Source organism: Dermacentor albipictus, unplaced genomic scaffold (genome assembly GCF_038994185.2).
Source record: "Dermacentor albipictus isolate Rhodes 1998 colony unplaced genomic scaffold, USDA_Dalb.pri_finalv2 scaffold_13, whole genome shotgun sequence".
Classification (NCBI taxonomy): Eukaryota; Metazoa; Arthropoda; class Arachnida; order Ixodida; family Ixodidae; genus Dermacentor; species Dermacentor albipictus.
The window spans coordinates 2,517,702-2,537,364 of record NW_027225567.1 but is presented as its reverse complement, the minus strand read 5'-3'; the positions used below and the strand labels follow the sequence as shown (position 1 = coordinate 2,537,364).

General features: G+C 44.8%; 1 protein-coding gene across 3 annotated transcripts in view; it reads left to right on the top strand.

Annotated features, from left to right (window-relative positions):
• Positions 1-14,540, top strand: part of LOC135917793 (neprilysin-like) — a 34,230-nt gene extending 19,690 nt beyond the window's left edge. For 2 of the 3 annotated variants that reach the window (XM_070528668.1, XM_070528666.1), the window contains exons 3-4: positions 7,344-7,388; positions 11,075-14,540. In XM_070528668.1, coding sequence (XP_070384769.1) covers positions 7,344-7,388; positions 11,075-13,138 — 2,109 coding nt within the window. In that variant the 3' untranslated portion in view covers positions 13,139-14,540. The remainder of the gene's footprint in view (positions 1-7,343; positions 7,389-11,074) is intronic. The other variant, XM_070528667.1, reaches the window with a different exon arrangement.
• The last annotated feature ends 5,123 nt before the right edge of the window (positions 14,541-19,663 follow it).

Below are 19,663 nucleotides of genomic sequence, written 5' to 3'. Positions count from 1 at the left end.
TCATCTGCACTTATGCATTACCGTTAGTAGATCAATAATGCTTCTGAACCAGGTGTACTTTCATATATGTTGCATAAACAGAAAGAATTTATATAGTGCTGAATCATGCAGTGCGAAAAATAAAACAAATGCACCGGCAATGCATTCACGGTTTTTATTGCTAGATATAATAGATGAATTTGTTAAATTCATGTCGTATGCCATTATGGAAACAGATTAAATATTTACACTACTCCTTGGCAAGCATGGTCGCCAGGCTGGCCTTGACCTTTGTGTCTTTAGTCCCAAAGGTGCTGCAGGTGTATGCTGCAAATAAGTAGATGCGGTAATATGAGGCAAAAATAACAAGTGTGTATTCTTTGTATATTCATTAAGCAGCTCAATATATTTGCTCAAACCATCTAAGTCAATACTTAATGCGGTTTACCTATGACTAATGGCTGCTCGTCAATACAAATCAGTACCTATATACAATGTTTTATTGCATGGTATGGTGAACAATTAAACAGTCACAACTGCTTCTCGTGCCAGCAACAGTATGTTCCCTTTTATGACAAGTTCATATATGACGCATTATTGTACTTATCCCAAATGGCCTCTATATTTATTGCTGAAACGTTACCCAGTTGGGCTGTCTGTACATATTTTTTTTGGCTAGTAGTTAAGTATGCCCATGCAGAGGGATATTTTCAGAAGACGTGACTGGAATATTCACAGTATCATGCCTAAGATTGTAATTTATTTTGCTTAATACACATTTAAATGTCTTTCTCATACTTTTAAATGAATGGGTCATTGGCCATAACTTCAATAGAAGGCATATGGGCTGATTGTTTTGATATGGTCACTTAATTTCTTACAGGTAATGAGGCCTCTTGGGCGTGCTAACAGGTTTCCAAGTTAGGTATACCACATGAGCACCCGAAATACCACACGAGCACTTTGTGTCATGGCACGACAGATATGCACCTCCTAGGAAACAGAACTGATAGTATAGTTTGAATGAATTCTATTACAGCAAATTATTTAAGCTGCTTCGAAAGATGAACATTTTTTCTAGGCTATCGAGGTTCAGGACGTTTAGTTAACGCAAAAAAAACATATTGAGTAAGAAATGCCTTTTCAGTATGCTTGACTTTCTTTTTTTTCAATAAATGAAACCAATTTCCTTCAATCTTTATGAGGTGAAACGTTTTAAAAATATATTTAACACAGAGATTCTCTGGAAACTTTGTATTACATATATCAAGACAGCATACCTATGTGGCCATTTTAAAATTTCCCGATCTTTTTCCAAGCCTGCCCTGGCTGTTTTCATGAAAATTTTCTGGCAGTCTATGACGCCTGCAGCTTAAGTGCAATAAAAAATATTGTGGTTTAATGCTTGCCAAGTACTGCCAGTCCATAATATTTAGATGAAACGAATAACACGTCAGTCACTTGACATGCAGTATTAGATTCAACTGACTTGAATCCCTTGTTTGATAAAGCTGACAAGGACTTCGGCAAGTTCGTAATTGATGGTCACACGAGTACAGTACAGAAGACACAGAGACACACGTAAAGCAAATGCAACAACGTGAGGGAAAACTATACAATGAGTTATTTTTACGGTTCAATAGTAGTTTTCAATATAATTTGCTCTCATCACTTATGCCTCTAGTTAACTTTGTTTACCTCCGACTAAAGACTACATGGCAATATTAATCAGTACCATTATGATGTTTCGTTATAGTACAGTATGATAAGCAGTTAGACAGCCGTAATGGTCGCCGGTGCCAGCAACAGTACGTTTCGTTTCAAGACAGGTTCATGTGACACACAGTGTACTTATAAAAATAAAAGAAAAGCGAGGATCCCAAACGATTCCTATAATAATACTTGTTGAAACAAAGATACCCGGCTGGACTGTGCACATTTTTCAGGTGTTAATGCAATATGCCCGTGCCGAACGAACATGCTCAGCATACTGACTGCAGTTTTGAACAATCACGTTAAGATTTGCAATTTATTTCCGCTTAGTACAGCCTGATGTCTCTTTTCTCATATTTCGAGATGTACACATTTGCCACACTTTCAGTAGAATGCACGTGAATGGGGGCGTACGGATAAGGTTACTTATCAACTAAAACATGTTACGATCACTTAGGTGTGTTAATAAATGTAGAACAAATGAAATGTCCACTGAATTATTTGAATAATCTGTGCGTTATCTACTAAGAAAAGACCACCAAATTGATAATCTGGCTCTTTTTTCTTTTGTACAGCACATATTGTATGCAGTCTGTCCAAGACGACGGCACTACATGCAACAGTAATGAAAACCGGAACACTTATTACGCACGACAATGGCTTCATACCATGCACGACTGGCACAATGCGAATCTGTGCCAGCAGCTGCCTTGTGATTAAGAGCACGTAAAGTGCATAACGCCGAAGCGTCGGAAGGCGCTTACCGCTTTTCATATAGCTCAAAAGATAACTTCTGTGGCTAAACTGTTTAAAAAAAAGACAAAAAACAAATCTTCCAACTACCGTCAAACGCAATGCCTTCAGTTTGAAACGTGTAAAGGTGCTTCCGGGAGCGACTAATTTATTGTTCTCCAATTTTTTCGGCTAAGTTGCGAAGCTGCGAATAACCGAGCTTATCGCAGGTTTCATGCTCCAAAAGCGTCTGTGGTTGCATATAAATAGATTGAGTGAATCAAGAGATTTCTGCTAGATATTTCTTCAGGTCTCGTGTTTAGCTTGCTGTAACTTCCCAAAATTATTTACATTGTTTGCCAGGAACCTTAAAAATACTGCTACTTTTAAACTATGCGAAAACGGCAGCGCACACACTCCTGATGCATGCCTCACAAACACGGCCTTTCATCCGAGTACGCTAGCAGTTATTCAACTATGCCTGTCTGTTTGAAAATTCTTGATGCTAACACAATTTCGAGATATATACGTAAAGCGTGTCACGAGGATTTGACTACACATGCGGCGCAGCATTCATCGCGGCCGGATGAAGCGCCACGATATGAGATCTACCACACTGGCTGCCCAACACACACAATCCGCTTAGTGGTAGCTCAGTATCAAGTTAAAACGTGGTGTACTTCCTTTTTTACGCGCCTAAACAATAATGCTAAAATCAACAAGCCCGAGCGATCGCTCGCCGTAAAATATTCCGTATAGTAGAAGCGAGAACAAGAGCGCGTTATCAAACATGTCAACGACAAACCGACACTATACCCTAGTTGCCTGCGCTACATGCAGCCGGTTCGCGCTACGAAATGCGCTCACATAATCATGAGCTATTGATGCAAAACATCTTTGCTAAAGCTTACCGTTCAGTGTAGTTGACGTGTGATGCCACAAAGAAGACACGCATACACAGACACCAACGTTCAGGCGGACACCGCACACCGGTACAGCCGTTACGTGCCTGGCGCACTCGTTGAGACGGCGCACCGCCGCGCATGCGCCAGAGCTCCGAGCATGCGCAGGAGCTCCGCGCGGGAGGGCGTGCGCGCTCGGAGGAGTGTGAGCGCCTTTTCCTCCTTCATTTTTTTTTGTCTCTTTCTCTCTCTCTGCGCACCATGCGCGCCGGAACGGGTGGCTTTTCTTTTCCATTATTTATTTTTTTCGTGGACGAAGGATATGCGCTGGCAGGTTGTATGACAAACGCTGTGGCCTATCGTATGAGACTGGAACGCTAACATGAATGCGCTGTTTGTAAAAGCCGTTACAGGGCCCTTCAGACGTTTCAGACGCATTATTGCCAGCGTCGATGGGTAATACAGCGTAGTTGTAGCATATCTTCCAGCGTACCGCTAAATGTGATGCCCCCACGTATGTTAGTGCTAATTTTCTGTTCCGACGATAGGTCAAAGCAATCAGTACAGTATTGAGGTACTCATATGCGTGGCTGCGCAGGCATACCACCGGCGAAATACTGGGTGGGCTCAGAAAATTTGGCACCTATTTTAAGTGAATGAGAAACTTTGACGAGCTTATAGTGCAGGATATCAGGCAACAAAAAAACCGCCCGATGTTAGTTACGCAGCCGAGATATGAAGACAATGTGAAAAGTATCCGAGAATCGGACGACACACAACGCGAACACCACATGCGCAACATCGGTTCATCGCACATTAACAAAGTCCGCGTTGTCAGCTACAAACATTACGAGTGTCTTTGCTGCTAGCTTGATGCCTGTTTGGAATCCACTTGTATCTGAAGCTGGCGTTCATAACATCTATTATAACAATTGGATCGGCGTTTTGCTTTCGTTATTCTACTGCCACAAAAGTGATGCGACAACTGTGAAGACTGTCTTGGGATTGCCGAGAGCGACTACGTAGATCATATGTGGTCAACAAATGCGAAGGTATACGCTATGTGTATGCTAAAGTCTACAAATAGGCTCTACAGCAATCTCAGCAGTATACAACTTCAGTGGTTTATATCAAACGCAGCTATGTATTATCCACCGGTACCTGCGCTTGGTTACAGCGTACACGGGTTGAGCCCAGATTAACGATGTTTGTCTATTGTTAATCTATAGACATGCAAGACCACGACAACTCAGAGCTGGTGAATTAATTCACCACCTCGTCTGCCGGCTTTCGCCACTTATTCACCACCTTTGCCACATTTTCACCATCTGACCTTCACCACCTGGTCTTCGCTAAGTGTACGTCCGGGAAGTAGCCAGGTTTAGGGCCTTCGGGAGCCTAGAAGACCTTGGTGACTAGGACGGTGCCTAGCTGCTCCGCCGCGATCCTCGTTCGGTGCAGCTGCACCGAACGCAGACTAGCAGTCTGCACGCGGTTTGCCCGCGGCGCCGGGGTTGTGGTGCCGTCGTGCATGAACCAGTGCCATATCATCGCGTTCGCAGAGGGCGGGGGGTATGGGAACTCGGAATTACATATTATATATTTTCTTCTATAGACATTCAATACACCGCGAGTAGAGAAAAAAATAGAAACCTTGTCGACTATTGTCCATAATATAGAGAGTCTATAGACAAAGTATCGACAAAAATAAATAGAAACTGCATCGGCTTTCGCCTACAGGTAGTCCATATAGAGGGGAAATAGACAAAGAAGAAACAAACGCCTTATCGACTTTTTCTATACACCGTCTATAGACAACGAGTAGACAAAAAGAAATAGAAACCTTATCGACTTTCGTCTATAGAAAGTCTATAGACAAAGTATGGACAAAAATAGATAGAGACTGTATCCACTTTCGTCTATAGGTAGGAGATAGAGGTGAAGTAGGCAAAAAAGAAACACCTTATCGACTTTTTTCTATAGAACGTCTATAGACGGCGAGTAGACAAAAATAAATAGAAACCCTATCGACTTTCGTCTATAGAAAGTCTATAGACAGAGTATAGACAAAAATAGATAGAGACTGTATCCACTTTCGTCTATAGGTAGTCCATAGAGGGGAAGTAGGCAAAAAAGACACAAACATCTTATCGACTTTTTTCTATAGAACGTCTATAGACTGCGAGTAGAGAAAAAAATAGAAACCTTATCGTCTTTTGTCTATAGAAAGTCTATAGACAAAGTAAGGACAAAAATAGATGGAGACTGTATCCACTTTCGTCTATAGGTAGTCCATAGAGGGGAAGTAGACAAAAAAGAAACAAACACCTTACCGACTTTTCTCTATAGACTGTCTATAGACTGCGAGTAGACCAAAAGAAATGGAGACCCTATCGACATTCGTCTATAGAAAGTCTATAGACAAGGTATGGTCAAAAATAGATAGAGACTGTGTCGACTTTCGTCTGTAGGTATTCTATAGAGGGGAAGCAGACAAAAAAGGAAACAAACACCTTATCGACTTTTTTCTATGGACCGTCTATAGACTGCGAATAGACAAAAAGAAATAGATACTTTATCGACTTTCGTCTATAGACAGTCTATCGACCTTGTATCAACAAAAGTCGAAATCTATCGAAAGGAAAGGTCGTCTATGAAAAGTCTATGGACTTTCTATAGACAGTCTAAAGTAATTTTTGTAAGGGATAGCCTTCATTGATTACGATAAAGCGTTTGATTCCGTCGAAACCTCAGCAGTCATGGAGGCATTACGGAATCAGGGTGTAGACGAGCCGTGTGTAAAAATACTGAAATATATCTATAGCGGTTTTACAGCCACCACAGTCCTCCATAAAGAAAGCAACAAAATCCCAATAAAGAAAGGCTTCAGGCAGGGAGATGCGATCTCTCCAATGCTATTCACAGCGTGTTTACAGGAGGTATTCAGAGACCTGGATTGGGAAGAATTGGGGATAAAAGTTGATGGAGAATACCTTAGTAACTTGTGATTCGCTGATGATATTGCCTTGCATAGTAACTCAGAGGACCAATTGCAATGCATGCTCACTGACCTGGAGAGGCAAAGCAGAAGAGTGGGTCTAAAAATTAATGTATAGAAAACTAAAGTAATGTTTAACAGTCTCGGGCAAGAACAGCAATTTAAAATAGGTAGCGAGGCACTGGAAGTGGTAAGGGAATACATCTACTTAGGGCAGTATTGACCGTGGATCCGAATCATGAGACGGAAATAATCAGAAGAATAAGAATGGGCTTGGGTGCATTTGGCAAGCATTCTCAGATCATGAACAGCAGGTTGCCATTATCCCTCAAGAGAAAAGTATATAATAGCTGCGTCTTACCAGTACTCAGCAACAGGGCAGAAACGTGGAGGCTTACGAAAAGGGTTCTACTTAACTTGGGGACGACGCAACGAGCTATGGAAAGAAGAATGATGGGTGTAACGTTAAGGGATAAGAAAAGAGCAGATTGGTTGAGGGAACAAACGCGAGGTAATGACATCTTAGTTGAAATCAAGAAAAAGAAATGGGCATGACATGTAATGCGGAGGGAAGATAAGCGATGGTCATTAAGGGTTACGACTGGATTCCAAGGGAAGGGAAGCGTAGCAGGGGGCGGCAGAAAGTTAGGTGGGCGGATGAGATTAAGAAGTTTGCAGGGACGACATGGCCACAATTAGTACATGATCAGGGTTGTTGGGGAAGTATGGGAGAGGCCTTTGCCCTGCAGTGGGCGTAACCAGGATGATGATGATGATGATTATGATGGACACTGTGCCATTTCTATATGCACACAACGCACGTGCCAAACCACATATGTTATTGACGCCACGACAGTTCCTTTCACAGACATCTCTCAGATAAACGCAATTTCCGAAGCAAGTTTGCACGCCCTCTTGCTCGCTAATGAATAACTAAATAACTAAATAAATAAATAAATAAATAAATAAATAAATAAATAAATGTGCACGCAAGCTCCTTGTTTTTTTTTTCTGCCCAGTGTTCGCACTCTGGAAAAACAAAGCTTACGCATTTGCAACGAAAGGTGAGGTGCGCTTCTTTTTTTTCCAATTGTTAGAATGCTTCTTTGGCAGCTGTTTATCTACCAACCTCTTTCCCCTACGCAGGACTTTTCCACAGCGGAGAAAGATCTTTGCGGTGCCTTAAAACCCATGTTTAGACAGCCTGACCAGCTCGTATCACAGAAAGTTCTATTGAATCACCCCGCAGGGGGTACTGTTGTCAGTAGGACATGTGTATTTAAGAGGCAACTTTACCTCGGTATCAACTCCGACTTCCCTGTTAAAGTACACCTGAAACACAGAATTGATCTCGTTTGAACTATGTTGCACTAAAAGCCCCATACTACCTATATGACGACAAGCAGAATTTTGGTCTCAATTTTTCTTTTTTTTAATATAGTGCCGGAAATTGTTGATTCAAGAAGTACAAAGTTTACAAATCTGTAAATTTGCACGAGAAACAGATATAGCAGTCACTTAAACTGCAACTGCTAACAAAAAACTGAGAGACAAATTTATTACATGAGCTTATGGATCACGTAAAATTGTCGCAAAGTTCAGAGGGTTTCTCAAAAGTCCAACTTACATTTCATTTCGCTAGAGTGTCTATTTACGCGAAAGCATCAAACGGCCCATTAAGCGATAAATCCTGTGTCTGTTGTCTGGACAAGCGAAAGACTTGGGACCTAAATTCCCATTGGCTGCGACGCTACCTCACGAGCGTGCCTCGACGAAGGAGAGCGAGCGAAAGGGAACAGCTGCAGCCGCGATAGCGCCCTAGGTGTCGCGTAAGGGGAGAGCGCATCGCCGCGACGCCACGTCACCCTCACTTTCGCAAGCTAGTGTTATCCGCGCGGTCTTTGACCGCACAAGCCCTTGCCTGCATTCTAACTGCGCCTTGGTCAATCAAAACGCACCAAGCATTGGCCAAGCGTCTCTACGCACTCGCATGCCCGCGAGGAGTTCGTATCTCGAAGGACCGTCCAGGAGCGTTTATTTGGACATCAATTATTTCGCGTTCACTGTTCATAAGTGCTTACGTGTCCTCTGATTTTTTTACAGGACACTAAAGAAGGGAGTTTGAGATCGGTGCGGAGATTTTACCATTCGAGCAGCCAGAATCAGACCCGTACGTAAACCCTGGTGATGCGTTTGCCTGATGGACATTTCTTCCATTTGATCTAAAATGATAGATATGCGCCCGACTGACCGGCGGTTCTTCTTCGCTACAATTAGTATCTTTCAGAGCGACAAGAGTAAGGGAATCTATATTGGTGTTCCGATTAGCCCGCTCTGCTCCGTAGAAGCGCGTTCGGGACGTCGCGTCACAGCCAATGTGAATTTAGGTGCCGTTTCGCTGTAACAGACGCCGCCGGAAAAGATGGCCGGTAAAGAGTGCGAGCCAGTGGAGAAGAGTTCACCTGGTCTTTTTTTTGTGACCTGGTTATGAAGTCCTATGTTTCGAAAGCACTTGATGGCAAAGAGTACGAGCCAGTCGCGAACCGTTCTTGGGGAAAATAAGTATTTTGAATTGTCTTAGTTCCCGCGAGAATGGGGCCCAACTAGTATTCATGATTCTGTCACGCTTTTCTAGTAGAGAATTTTCACCATTAAGCAAATTTGTTGAGACAGACCTCGTCCAACGTAAGAGTCCTGTTCTCGCGATTTCTCCAAACCCATGCAGAGAGAGGAGCTCATGAAGTAAAACTTTCTCTTAAAAGGCCTCGCACCAGGCCACATAGCACATTTTAGTTGTACGCTGGAAGTTGTACGAACCCTCTACGGAGTGTTATACCGTAATATTTTTTTTCAAATTAATTCAATAATAACAGAGCTGTCGATATCTGAAGTGCCGCGAGCGCATGCTTTCAGGAAGTGAGCGTGACCACTCACATAGACACTCTCTCCGCTTGCCCAAACTAGCCTCCGCAAGCGAAATTCCTTGCCTGCGTTCTCCTATACTGGACCTGGAGGATCGCGCGACGAATAAACCACAGGCTCCTGCTCCTCTTTTTTTTTCTCTCTCTCTCCTGCGCTTTTAGTGAGTGGCGCACTACAGGTGACGATCTCGCGCACGAGCTGTTGCTTCTGTCTCGCTCAGCGCAGCGGGCGATTTTGCGCGCTCTGCACGAGAACACCTGATTAGCGTTATCAGCCAGCGTCACAAGCGCAAGCACTGAGGTAGGTGCGAAAGAGCATGATCGCTGCGCTGGAACACGGTAGAAAATTACAGAGTTTCGTTTTCTGCGCGTACGACTGGACGACGTGGGAACAAGCAGAGGAAACGTAACTACGTGTCTCTTGCTATGAGCGGTACGAAGTAAAACAAAAACAAAAACAAAAAACACGCAGACATTAGGTATGTATGTTTTATTATTTATCTACAATGTAATTGTTCTATTGAAGCAACAGGTTAACCAAATGAGTGATGTTGCCTTGAGTAATGATCCAAGTCACGTGTCACTAAGAATGACGTCACAGCGCTGTCATTTACGTAAGCGCATTTACGCGATAGACGTCGGCTCTCCGACTGGGAACGTGGTGCCCGCTAGGGGACAGAAAAACGGCGTTTGGATTGAAATTTAAACTGTTTCCGCGGCGCGTAGGGATGTAATAATTATCACACACGATCGTTAGCGCACACTGTACGCACTGCGCTTGTCAGCTCAATATGGCCAGACCTGGAGAGGGGGGGGGGACCTTTAAGGATTGCGGGCCGCACGTGATCTTTAGGCAACACAGATTGTGTACGATGCATGCGCACAGTAACAATATGTAAATAAATGAAATTGCCGGTATTTACGCGCAAGAACCAGGATATGATTTTGAGGTGCACGCCGTTGTGTGGCATGGCGGAATAATCTTGTCCACCTGGGGTTCTTTCATAGGCACCTAAAGCTAAGTACACGATCAATTTTTTTTTGCGTCTCGTCGGCCCCATCGGAATGCGGCCACATGCAATGCACGCGCATGCCAAATTAAAGGCCGAGAAGAACAGTCGTGTTAGTGCTCCTTTAACGATGTGTACTTCAACCATCTCGTGTTCGCTTGTGTGCTTAGATTTAGGTGTCTTCTAAAGTTCAGTTAGTCAAAACTAATCCGCAGGGGCCCTTTCACGCTACGGCCACTTGTGTAATCAATACGTAAGCCATCTCGGACGAAAAAAAAGTCATACGTCTCCTCGGTTTGTGGATGCAGATGAGTTACAAACAGGATGCCGACCTCGTTTGCACCTGTCCAGCGATGGTTGTGAATTCGAATTAGTGTCACTGTAATAGATTCATTGTTGTTTGTGTAACATTTGTGCCATATTTTTATGCAACTTCGCTATGCCAGAGAATGGGAGCAGCCAGCGCTGCCTATGGACGCCAATATCTTACACGTATCCGACAACAACAAAAACAACGTATCTGTCGCAGGTTTAGGGCTGGTAGGCAACAATGACCGCTTGCTAGATAGATAGATAGATAGATAGATAGATAGATAGATAGATAGATAGATAGATAGATAGATAGATAGATAGATAGATAGATAGATAGATAGATAGATAAATAAATAAATAAATAAATAAATAAATAACGTCTGCTTGGATCTAGCATTGTACTATTTCTTCTGCATAGTGCGTCGACAGTATATATGCCCAGCAGAAGGACTAAACTGCTTGCTCCTCGGTCGGCACCGCCTAACTATACCACGCTTCTTCATGCAGCTTGCAAATGCGGCATCTGCCGAACCGGCTGCCGTCGGTCCACGGGCAGTGTTGGCCATGGCTGTGGCATGCTTGGCAACGGTGCTGGTGATCACCGCACTGGTGGCCTACATAAGATCGACGCTTCATCCGTGGCACCAGGAGCGGGACGACGGCATGTGTCGAAACCCTCCGTGCCGTGGCTATGCGCAACTCTTTTTGGTGAACGTCAACTGGACGGTGAATCCGTGCAGCGACTTCGAGGCGTACGTCTGCTCCAAGTGGAAGCCATCGAGCGACCCTTATGCATACGGCTCGGCCCTGGCCACGTACGCTATCCAGGAGTGGTTTAACGTGTTCCACACAATGATCGTCGAAGGCCCCAAACATTTTGCGGCCGCAAGGAAGGCGCAGGCAATGTTCGAGGCCTGTCTTACCAACAGCACCGCTAACGGGTCTTCGGCGGCGTTGTTGAGGCAGTTCATGCTCGAAAGAAAGATACCGTGGCCGGACGATCCACTCCCTAACGCCAGTCCACTGGGCGTCCTTGTGGACCTTGCGTACAACTGGCGACTCAATGTGTGGTTTCAGCTGAAAGCGCGGAGGACGCCTCAAAGAGCGCCGCATATTTTGATAATCGCATCGGCTGACTTTTCTCCGCTGTGGAGCGCCTATAAAGAAACGGCCATGAGAGCGGAAGGCATCGTCCCCTACTGGAATAGGTTCCACGATGCTTTCGCGGCGCATCAGCCCCGACGCAGTGAGGAAGAAATTGAAAAAATCGAGAATGTCGAGCAGAACGTGCTTGCCGAGCTCCACCAAGTTTTTGATAAAGATGTAGCCGCACCTTGTGAGTTCTTGCTAAAAGACATAGCAAGTATTACGACTAATTTGTCGTCACAGCGATGGATAGAAGAGCTAAACGCGAACGCACGGGTGCATGGTGGTTACGGTCTGTCAGATCGCATCGTTGCAAGCGACGTGGCCCTCCTAGAGGCTGTGGGCAAGCTATTTTCCAAGTTCGACAGGCGTTCGCTGTTACTGCATATTTCCTGGTTTTTCATTCAAGCCTTTGCTCCACTTGAACACCGCAGCCTTCTGCCGATAAGCACGGAAGGTACTTGGCATTCCATGGAGAGGCGTCGCAGGCTCTGCTCCACACGAGTTGAAATGTCGTACAAGGTGCTCATCAGATCACTCGTGGCTCTTACAATTTTTACGGCACAGTCCAGAAAGGCAATCAGTGGCTATCTTGGCCTTGTGACGCAGCTGGCGCGGAACAAAATGTCCGCTCTTTCCTGGTTCGCTGATGAATCGTTCACGCGTGCCGCATCGTCGAAGTTTCAGAGCAGCACAGTAGTCCTATGGCCACCCAAAGACTTACTAACCGACGAAGGCCTGACCGCCATGTACGCCAATTTCTCGGCCAACGAGGTCTCCGTGGTCGAGCACTGGGTGAATGGCATGAAAGCCAAACGTGCCCTGCGAAAGCAACCAAAATACGAAGAGGTCCAGGATTACCCACTAAGCTTTATGCAGCCGCTGTTTCGGTATGACTATATCATGAACAGAGTGCTCATATCGGCGGCAGCTCTGCGCATGCCTGCGTACTCGGGGCAAGGCACAAAAGCAATGCTTTATGGCGGGCTGGGTTTCTCGTACGCTTTACAGCTGGTGAAGGCTTTAGACCCAGGAGGTCTCAGAGTGGACGCTGACGGAAATGTCCACTCGTGGGCTCCAAAGGGGTGGAGTGAAGCGATCGCCAACAGGTCGACCTTGTGCCATGGGTTGTCTTCAGGCAAGAGTCTCTTTCCGGAAGTTCCGGCGCTAGAAGTGGCACACGCCGCTTACGAGATGGCACCTGGTGATACGCCGCATCCCGGCCGCGTAACCATGGCGTTCAACGAGGACCAAGTGTTCTTCATCACTGTCTGCCTCAGCCTTTGCAACCTGTCGCCAACCTTCGGCTCGATAAGGGGTGACTGCAACAAGGCCGTCGCGAACTTCGCGAACTTCGCCCGGGCTTTCAAATGTGCTCCCCGGGATCCAATGAACCCGGAGACACGATGCTCTTTTTTCAACTAGCCATCGGCACTGTGCCAATATTTGGCACTTTCCCATGCATTTGTGGACGGTCTTCGAGTGTTCGTCGCGCTAACTATTTCGATATTATTTATGCTTACTGATTGGGTTTTGTCTATGGAACCGATGACATGGGATACAATAAGTTTATGCACGTAATCACAGGATGAATCGCAAGGTATATAAGAAGCTTGAGGGAAAAAATGTATACCTAAAGGCGTAATTTAGGTCTACCTGTCATGTGTTAGATGCATCACGTGTGTGAAGCTTTGGGCTGTTTCATGAGGAAGGCCGAGTTTTTAGCTTCACTTAAGTTTGCAGAAAGTTTGAGCCTGAATGCCCTTTCGGCATATTTTGCCATACATTGCATACTTTGTGTAGGTAACGGCAGACTATGTTGAATGTCGCATGGTTCAAGTGGGTCTGAGTTGTGCTCCGGTGACAAATTACCCGCACATTTCGCGGGGTAAAAGCATGTCGTCTTCGTCAATATGTACTCCGGCCCGCATGAACTCCTCGCACGTTCATGTCCACTGCAATAATGTCAGTGTACGTTTTTCGCTTACCTGTGGCTAAGACAGTCGCATGAAATCGCGTTTAGCCGCTATTTAGCAGATAGCCCATTTATTCCAGTGAAAGAATGAGCTGTACAACCGGAATTCCTTTCGTATCTGCCCTGAACATGTGCTCACGCATGTCGTCGTAGTTCGCGGCAGTCGAGATAGGACGTTTAATGATGGAAGCTACCGTGAGTGCATCACAACTTCAGGCACTGTCGCCACACTCATTAACTTCTTGCGTAACCAGGTGTAGTCAAGAACTGGATCAACGCCACGTAAGTCAATCGCTGCGTATACGCGACAAACCACGTACAAATGCATGACGTTGCTTTAGGTGGAGTTCTTGGGAACTTGAGGGCTACAATGTGAGTGCGCTGGTGGGATGAAAATCCTGCACCTGCCGCGAATAATGGCCGCTCAAACTGCATACAAGCGAGACTGACACACCGACACACAGCAACGGATGTTTATTTAGAGTGCAAAAATATCTATGTGAAGCGCATAAAGAAAGCACATGAAAGGACACAAAGTGGCGCATGGAGGTGTCGCAAATTTTGCTTAAAAAAAACAAAAAGCAAAAACTCATTCAGCGGCATACAAAGAAACAAATGTACATTCATCGGTGTATTTCTTAACCTAAAAGCTTCCCGTGTTTCTCTTACAGCGGTGTATTTGCTGCCTAGTACTACACCATAACCTAAAAAATTACGGGTCACAACCGCAGCGATCGCGAAGCGAGCACCGTCAGCTTTATGTTTCGCGCATGCTCTTTGATTGTGTCATCCATGCAGCGATGGATATGCTCCACATAGGTCTTGTTACATTAAAACATTATTCTTATACAACATGATTCATGGTTTCCTTTGTAGCGATTCGCTACGTATGGGCGTATGTCTCATTTTCCCTTTATTAATGATTCTGATACACTACTCCGGTGGAAGAGTTCATCAAAGTTGTGCCCAGTTTCTTTATCGTATCCCGGTTTTTTGTTCAATCGATCGTCAAAACACATATGTTCCGTATGTTTTTTATTCAATTGCCGCTTCGCAGGGCCACTATTTGAAGCCACTACTTATGAATGTGTAAACTGGATCTGCTCACCATTGTTTTACAACACAGCTATCTTTCTTTCGGCACTGTGAGCAGCTTACACGAGATGTTATACAGAAGCATATACCTGCAAGAACTCAGATGCTTATCGTCATGTGCTTCTCAGTTGCACTATCCGCTAAGGCGATATAGATATATCGGAAGTCACATGAGTTGTGTTGCTGTCTCCACCTCTGTGACTGTCATTCTTTGTCTGGTCCTCTGCACATGCACCGCTTGGATATGGGTTCTTTTTGAGCTATTTAGTCGTGTGATTTCGTAATACAGCCTTTCAGCACAGAGTAGTGCTGTTGTAAAATGAATCTGCAGATGATTTGAAGGATCTGCCACGAATCTGGTGACGTTAGAAGAGTATGTTTAAAGTATTTTTACCATATATGTGTCAAACTAATTTGGTAGCAGTCACGCCGGTATGAGAGCAGAATGAGAACACGCGCGTGCACACGCACACTAGTGGGTGTGAGAGAGATAGATTGTGAGATTCTCTCTGAACGCGAGATATTCTTGTTTTGTGGCTAAAGGTAGGGGTGTAACGAATGGCAATCTCTGCGAGAGTATAGCGACCTGCTGGAGTTTGCGATAACGTCTCATATTGCGCTATGAGGTGGGCCTCCACCATGTCCTCTAGCATTCTGTTTATACTAAGGGCGAGCAGCTTCGCCGTGGAGGTGCGTACCGGTAGGCCGAGGCCCACCTTGTATACCCTCCGTAGGAGTGTCTCGACCCTAGACTTGTCACCTTTCCCTAAGCGTAGATGTGGTAGGGAGTATGAGTAATTCTGCTCAGCACAAAGGCCTGAACGAGCCGGATTGCTTATATTCCTCTTTATGAGTCTGAGCGTTTGTAGAGTCGCCTTCTCCAACCTCTTGAGCGGTTCCGCGTTGCATCCTCTGTTTTGAATATAAAGTTCTAAGATCCTAATCGTACGGTCTTCAGCGATCGGCTTCTCTCCCGCTAAGATTCTTATATTTGGTGTGGGGCTGTGAGCACCCCGTCTCCCACGCTGCTCTCGAATGACAGGAATTCGGATTTCTGTGGTGAGCATTCGAGTCCTCGAGGTCTGACGTAGTTCTCAACGGTTCGCACTGCTCCCTGTAGGGTTTCTTCTATGTGTGCGCTGTTTCCTTTGTATACACAGAAGGTGACGTCATCAGCATATATGCCATACTGGGATCTGGGACAGCAGAGGTGGTAGGCCCCTCATCACCAAATTAAAGAGAAAAGAGGGTAGAACAGATCTATGAGGGATCCCTCTGCTGCTTAAATGGAGGGTGTTCGAGTGCAGATTGCCAAGGCTGAACTCAGCTGTCCGGTTGTGTAAGAAGTCCCTGACATATCAGTAAGTACGCGGCCCCACGCCTAGTTGATGCAACGATTCAAGAATAGCTGAATGCGCGATGTTGTCGAGAGAGAGAAAGCACTTTATTTGCGCCCGTCAGAAAGCATGGGTGATCGGGGTGAGACGCAGCTCCCCCTTTCACCGTCTACCTCCCCCCTAGATATCGGCCGGAATTAGTTGGCTTCCGGGGGCGGCCTGGGCTTGACCGATGACTTGCTTTTGGGCTTGTTCTTCCTGGCTACGGAGGTAGGATTCCCATGACTCTTTATTTCCATGTAGGCCCTTTAGTGCTGGGCAAGCCCAGAGCATGTGATTTAGGGTCGCTATTCCTTCACAGTTTTTTTCATTTGGAAGAGTGCACCTCAGGATGCCATTTGTGTAGGATATACGGGTTTGGGAAGGTGCCCGTCTGCAGTTTTCGCCAGAATACTTCGTCCTTCTTTGTGAGAGATCTATGGAGGGTGGGGGTGGCAAAGTTCTCCTGCCCATTCTATAGTGTTGTAGAATTTCGATGTATGTTGTTGGGTCTCGCTTTTTGGACAGGGAGTAGTCTGCCTGGGCTGGGGCCCGGTGTGTGAGTCCTCTGGCGACCTAATTGACGATCTCGTTCCCTGTCAGTCCACTATGGGCGGATGGATGAATGGGTGGATACAACTTTCTTGTACGTCCGGCAAGGTTAACGCGACCCGGGCTCAGGTCTCCCACGGGGGAACGTCAAGGCCGTGCCTCAACGCCACCTCAGAGGCTTGCTGGACTGCCCACGTCTGGATTTCGAAGTCTGAGCTGCGCAGAGCGGCGGCCCACCTCGACGACAGTGTCTCCGGAGTAACTGCCATCCCTCCTATAACTACATTGCACTCCCACAGCATGTGCTTGAGTGTTGCTGGTCCTTCCTGGCACATTTTTCACGTGTCGTCCTGATGCTTATCTGGGAAGATACGGCTCAGACGGAATGGATTAGGGAAGGTGTTCATCTGAAGTTGTCTCCACGAGCGCCTAATTATTGTAATTAGGTCGTTGGGTACGTTCTCCTTGCCTACCTGCAGAATTTTGCCGGCCTCTTTGGACACATTACCGCTGTCATAAGCTTTGATTGCCGTTTAAGAATCGGTGATAATTATTCTATTCTGGTTTATGGGTTTGGGATTGCCAGGGCAATCGCCGCCATCTCTGCCTCAATTTGACTTGACAAAAGCCTTCGACAACATCGCCGACACTTCACCAGAGGAGGCAGAGATGGCGGTGATGTTGTCGAAGGCTTTTGTCAAGTCAAATTCCAATATCGCCTTAGTGCCCGCCCATCCAGCACGTCATGTCGGATACGCAGCATGGCGTCCTGAGTGAAAAGCCCCGGGCGGAATCCGATCATGGTGCAGGGGAGCAGGTTGCTGTCTTCCACAAAGCTGCAGAGTTTGTTAAGAACCAGATGCTCCATTAGTTTCCATGTAGGAGGTAAGCGAGATCGCATTCCTGCAGAGGATTGTCTTGCCCCCATCTCTGGCTCCGCTTGACCATACGGGCAGGGCAGATGTCCTGACAATTCCATATTATTGTTACTCATTATTATTTACAGATACTGCTAGCCTTTACACAGGGCTATAGCAGGACGGAAATACGAACATTTACAAATAAAATATTTTCTACATGGAAAATTGTACATTGAAATACAAAAAGGGACAATAAATTAAAATTAATAACACAAAGAGGCAACAGCATAAATCGCTGCAGATAACAAAGATACAAAGTAAAGTATATTACATACAAACTACGATATCTCCAATGTGTTTTGCGAAGAAATCGATTGATGAGGATGAAAGGGTTTCTTCCGACAGGGAGTTCCATTCCTTGATAGCTCTTGGAAAAAAGCTATACTTAAAACAATTGGTATGAATAACAGGGGGACGAATAAACATTGAATGACGATATCTAGTGGTTTCACCGGAAAAAATTTCAAAAAAGTCTGAATACCTAATGTGAACATGATGATGAATTATTAGGTAAAGATATTCAAGTTCTTCATATATAGTTCTAGCCTGTGATGTCAGTAGGTCTGCCTGTACACAAAGTTGAGAAGGGGAGTCCATCCACCGATATTTATTGAATATGAATCTGAGTGCCAGACGCTGTATTCTTTCGATTTTTGATGTATTTATAGCAGTGTAAGGGTCCCAGACACCTTAGCATATTTAATTATAGGTCTAATTAATGTTTTATAATCTAGACGTTTTGTTTCTTGAGTTACGAATGGTAAATTACGCCTCAGACACCAGAGTGACTTGTTGGCCTTGGCACACACATAATATATATGGTGGTTCCAGCAAAGAGCACTTGTGAAAATCATGCCAAGGTACTTATGCTGCTCAACTCTTATAAGTTCATGATTATTAATAAAATAAGAGTAGTTTAAGTAATTTAACTTTCTAGAGACTGTCATAACTGCAGTTTTTAACGGGTATCGCGCCATTTTCCATTCATCACATCATTTCTTTATCTTCTGTAAATTAGCGTGTTATTTAGCCTAGTCTCCTAGTGTATCAATTTTATTGTATATAATGCAGTGATCTGCAACGACCCTGATGGAAATGCCTATTACATTCGGGAGGTCATTTATAAATGAGAGGAATAAAAGGGGGCCCAAAACACTGCCTTGGGGAACTCCCTACTTAACACGTGAAATCTGAGACCTTGTACCACTAATTTCGACATATTGCTCGCAAGAAAGAAAATAGGATGAGAGCCATTGTGTAATAGCAGCATCTTTGAACATAACGTTAATTTTTCTCAGCAGTTTATGGTGAGACGCTTTATCAAATGCCTTTGCAAAGTCCATGAAGATCATATCCGTCTGTCCCCGAGAGTTAATAGTTTCTGAAAGATCATGGGCTAATTCGATGAGCTGAGATGTTGTGGATAGGCCTTGATGAAAGCCATGTTGGTTGATAGATAACAAGTTATATTCATTAATATAATTTAACAGATATTTCAAGATAATATGTTCAAGCATCTTTGAACAGGTACTAGTAATTGATAAAGGGCAATGATTTGCTAAATCGTCAGCGCCGCCGCTTTTGAGGATAGGAATCACTTTAGCTTGCTTCCATACCTTTGGTAAAAAACCGCTATGAAGTGAAGAGCGAAAAATTAATGCAAGATATCTGGAATTCCATTCAGCGTATCGATAAAGAAACTCGTTAGGGATGCCACCGGGCCAGGGTTTTTCTTTATGTTCAAATGAAGCAAAAGGTTGAGCACACCTTCTTAAAAAATTTCAACTCCAGCAATAAGCAGCCTGTCAGGTGGAGTTTCAATAATCGGCGTAATACCGTTCTCTTCTGCGAACACAGATGCAAAATAATCATTGAAACCTTCAGAAGAAGGATGCTCCTTAGATTGTGTCGTTGAGGGAGCATTTGATGATGGAATAATATACCTACAAAATTTACCCGGCGCTTCTTCTAGAAATTTGGGGATTGTGTTGCCAAAGAACCTTTGTTTGGATTCTTTCACAAGTATCTTAAG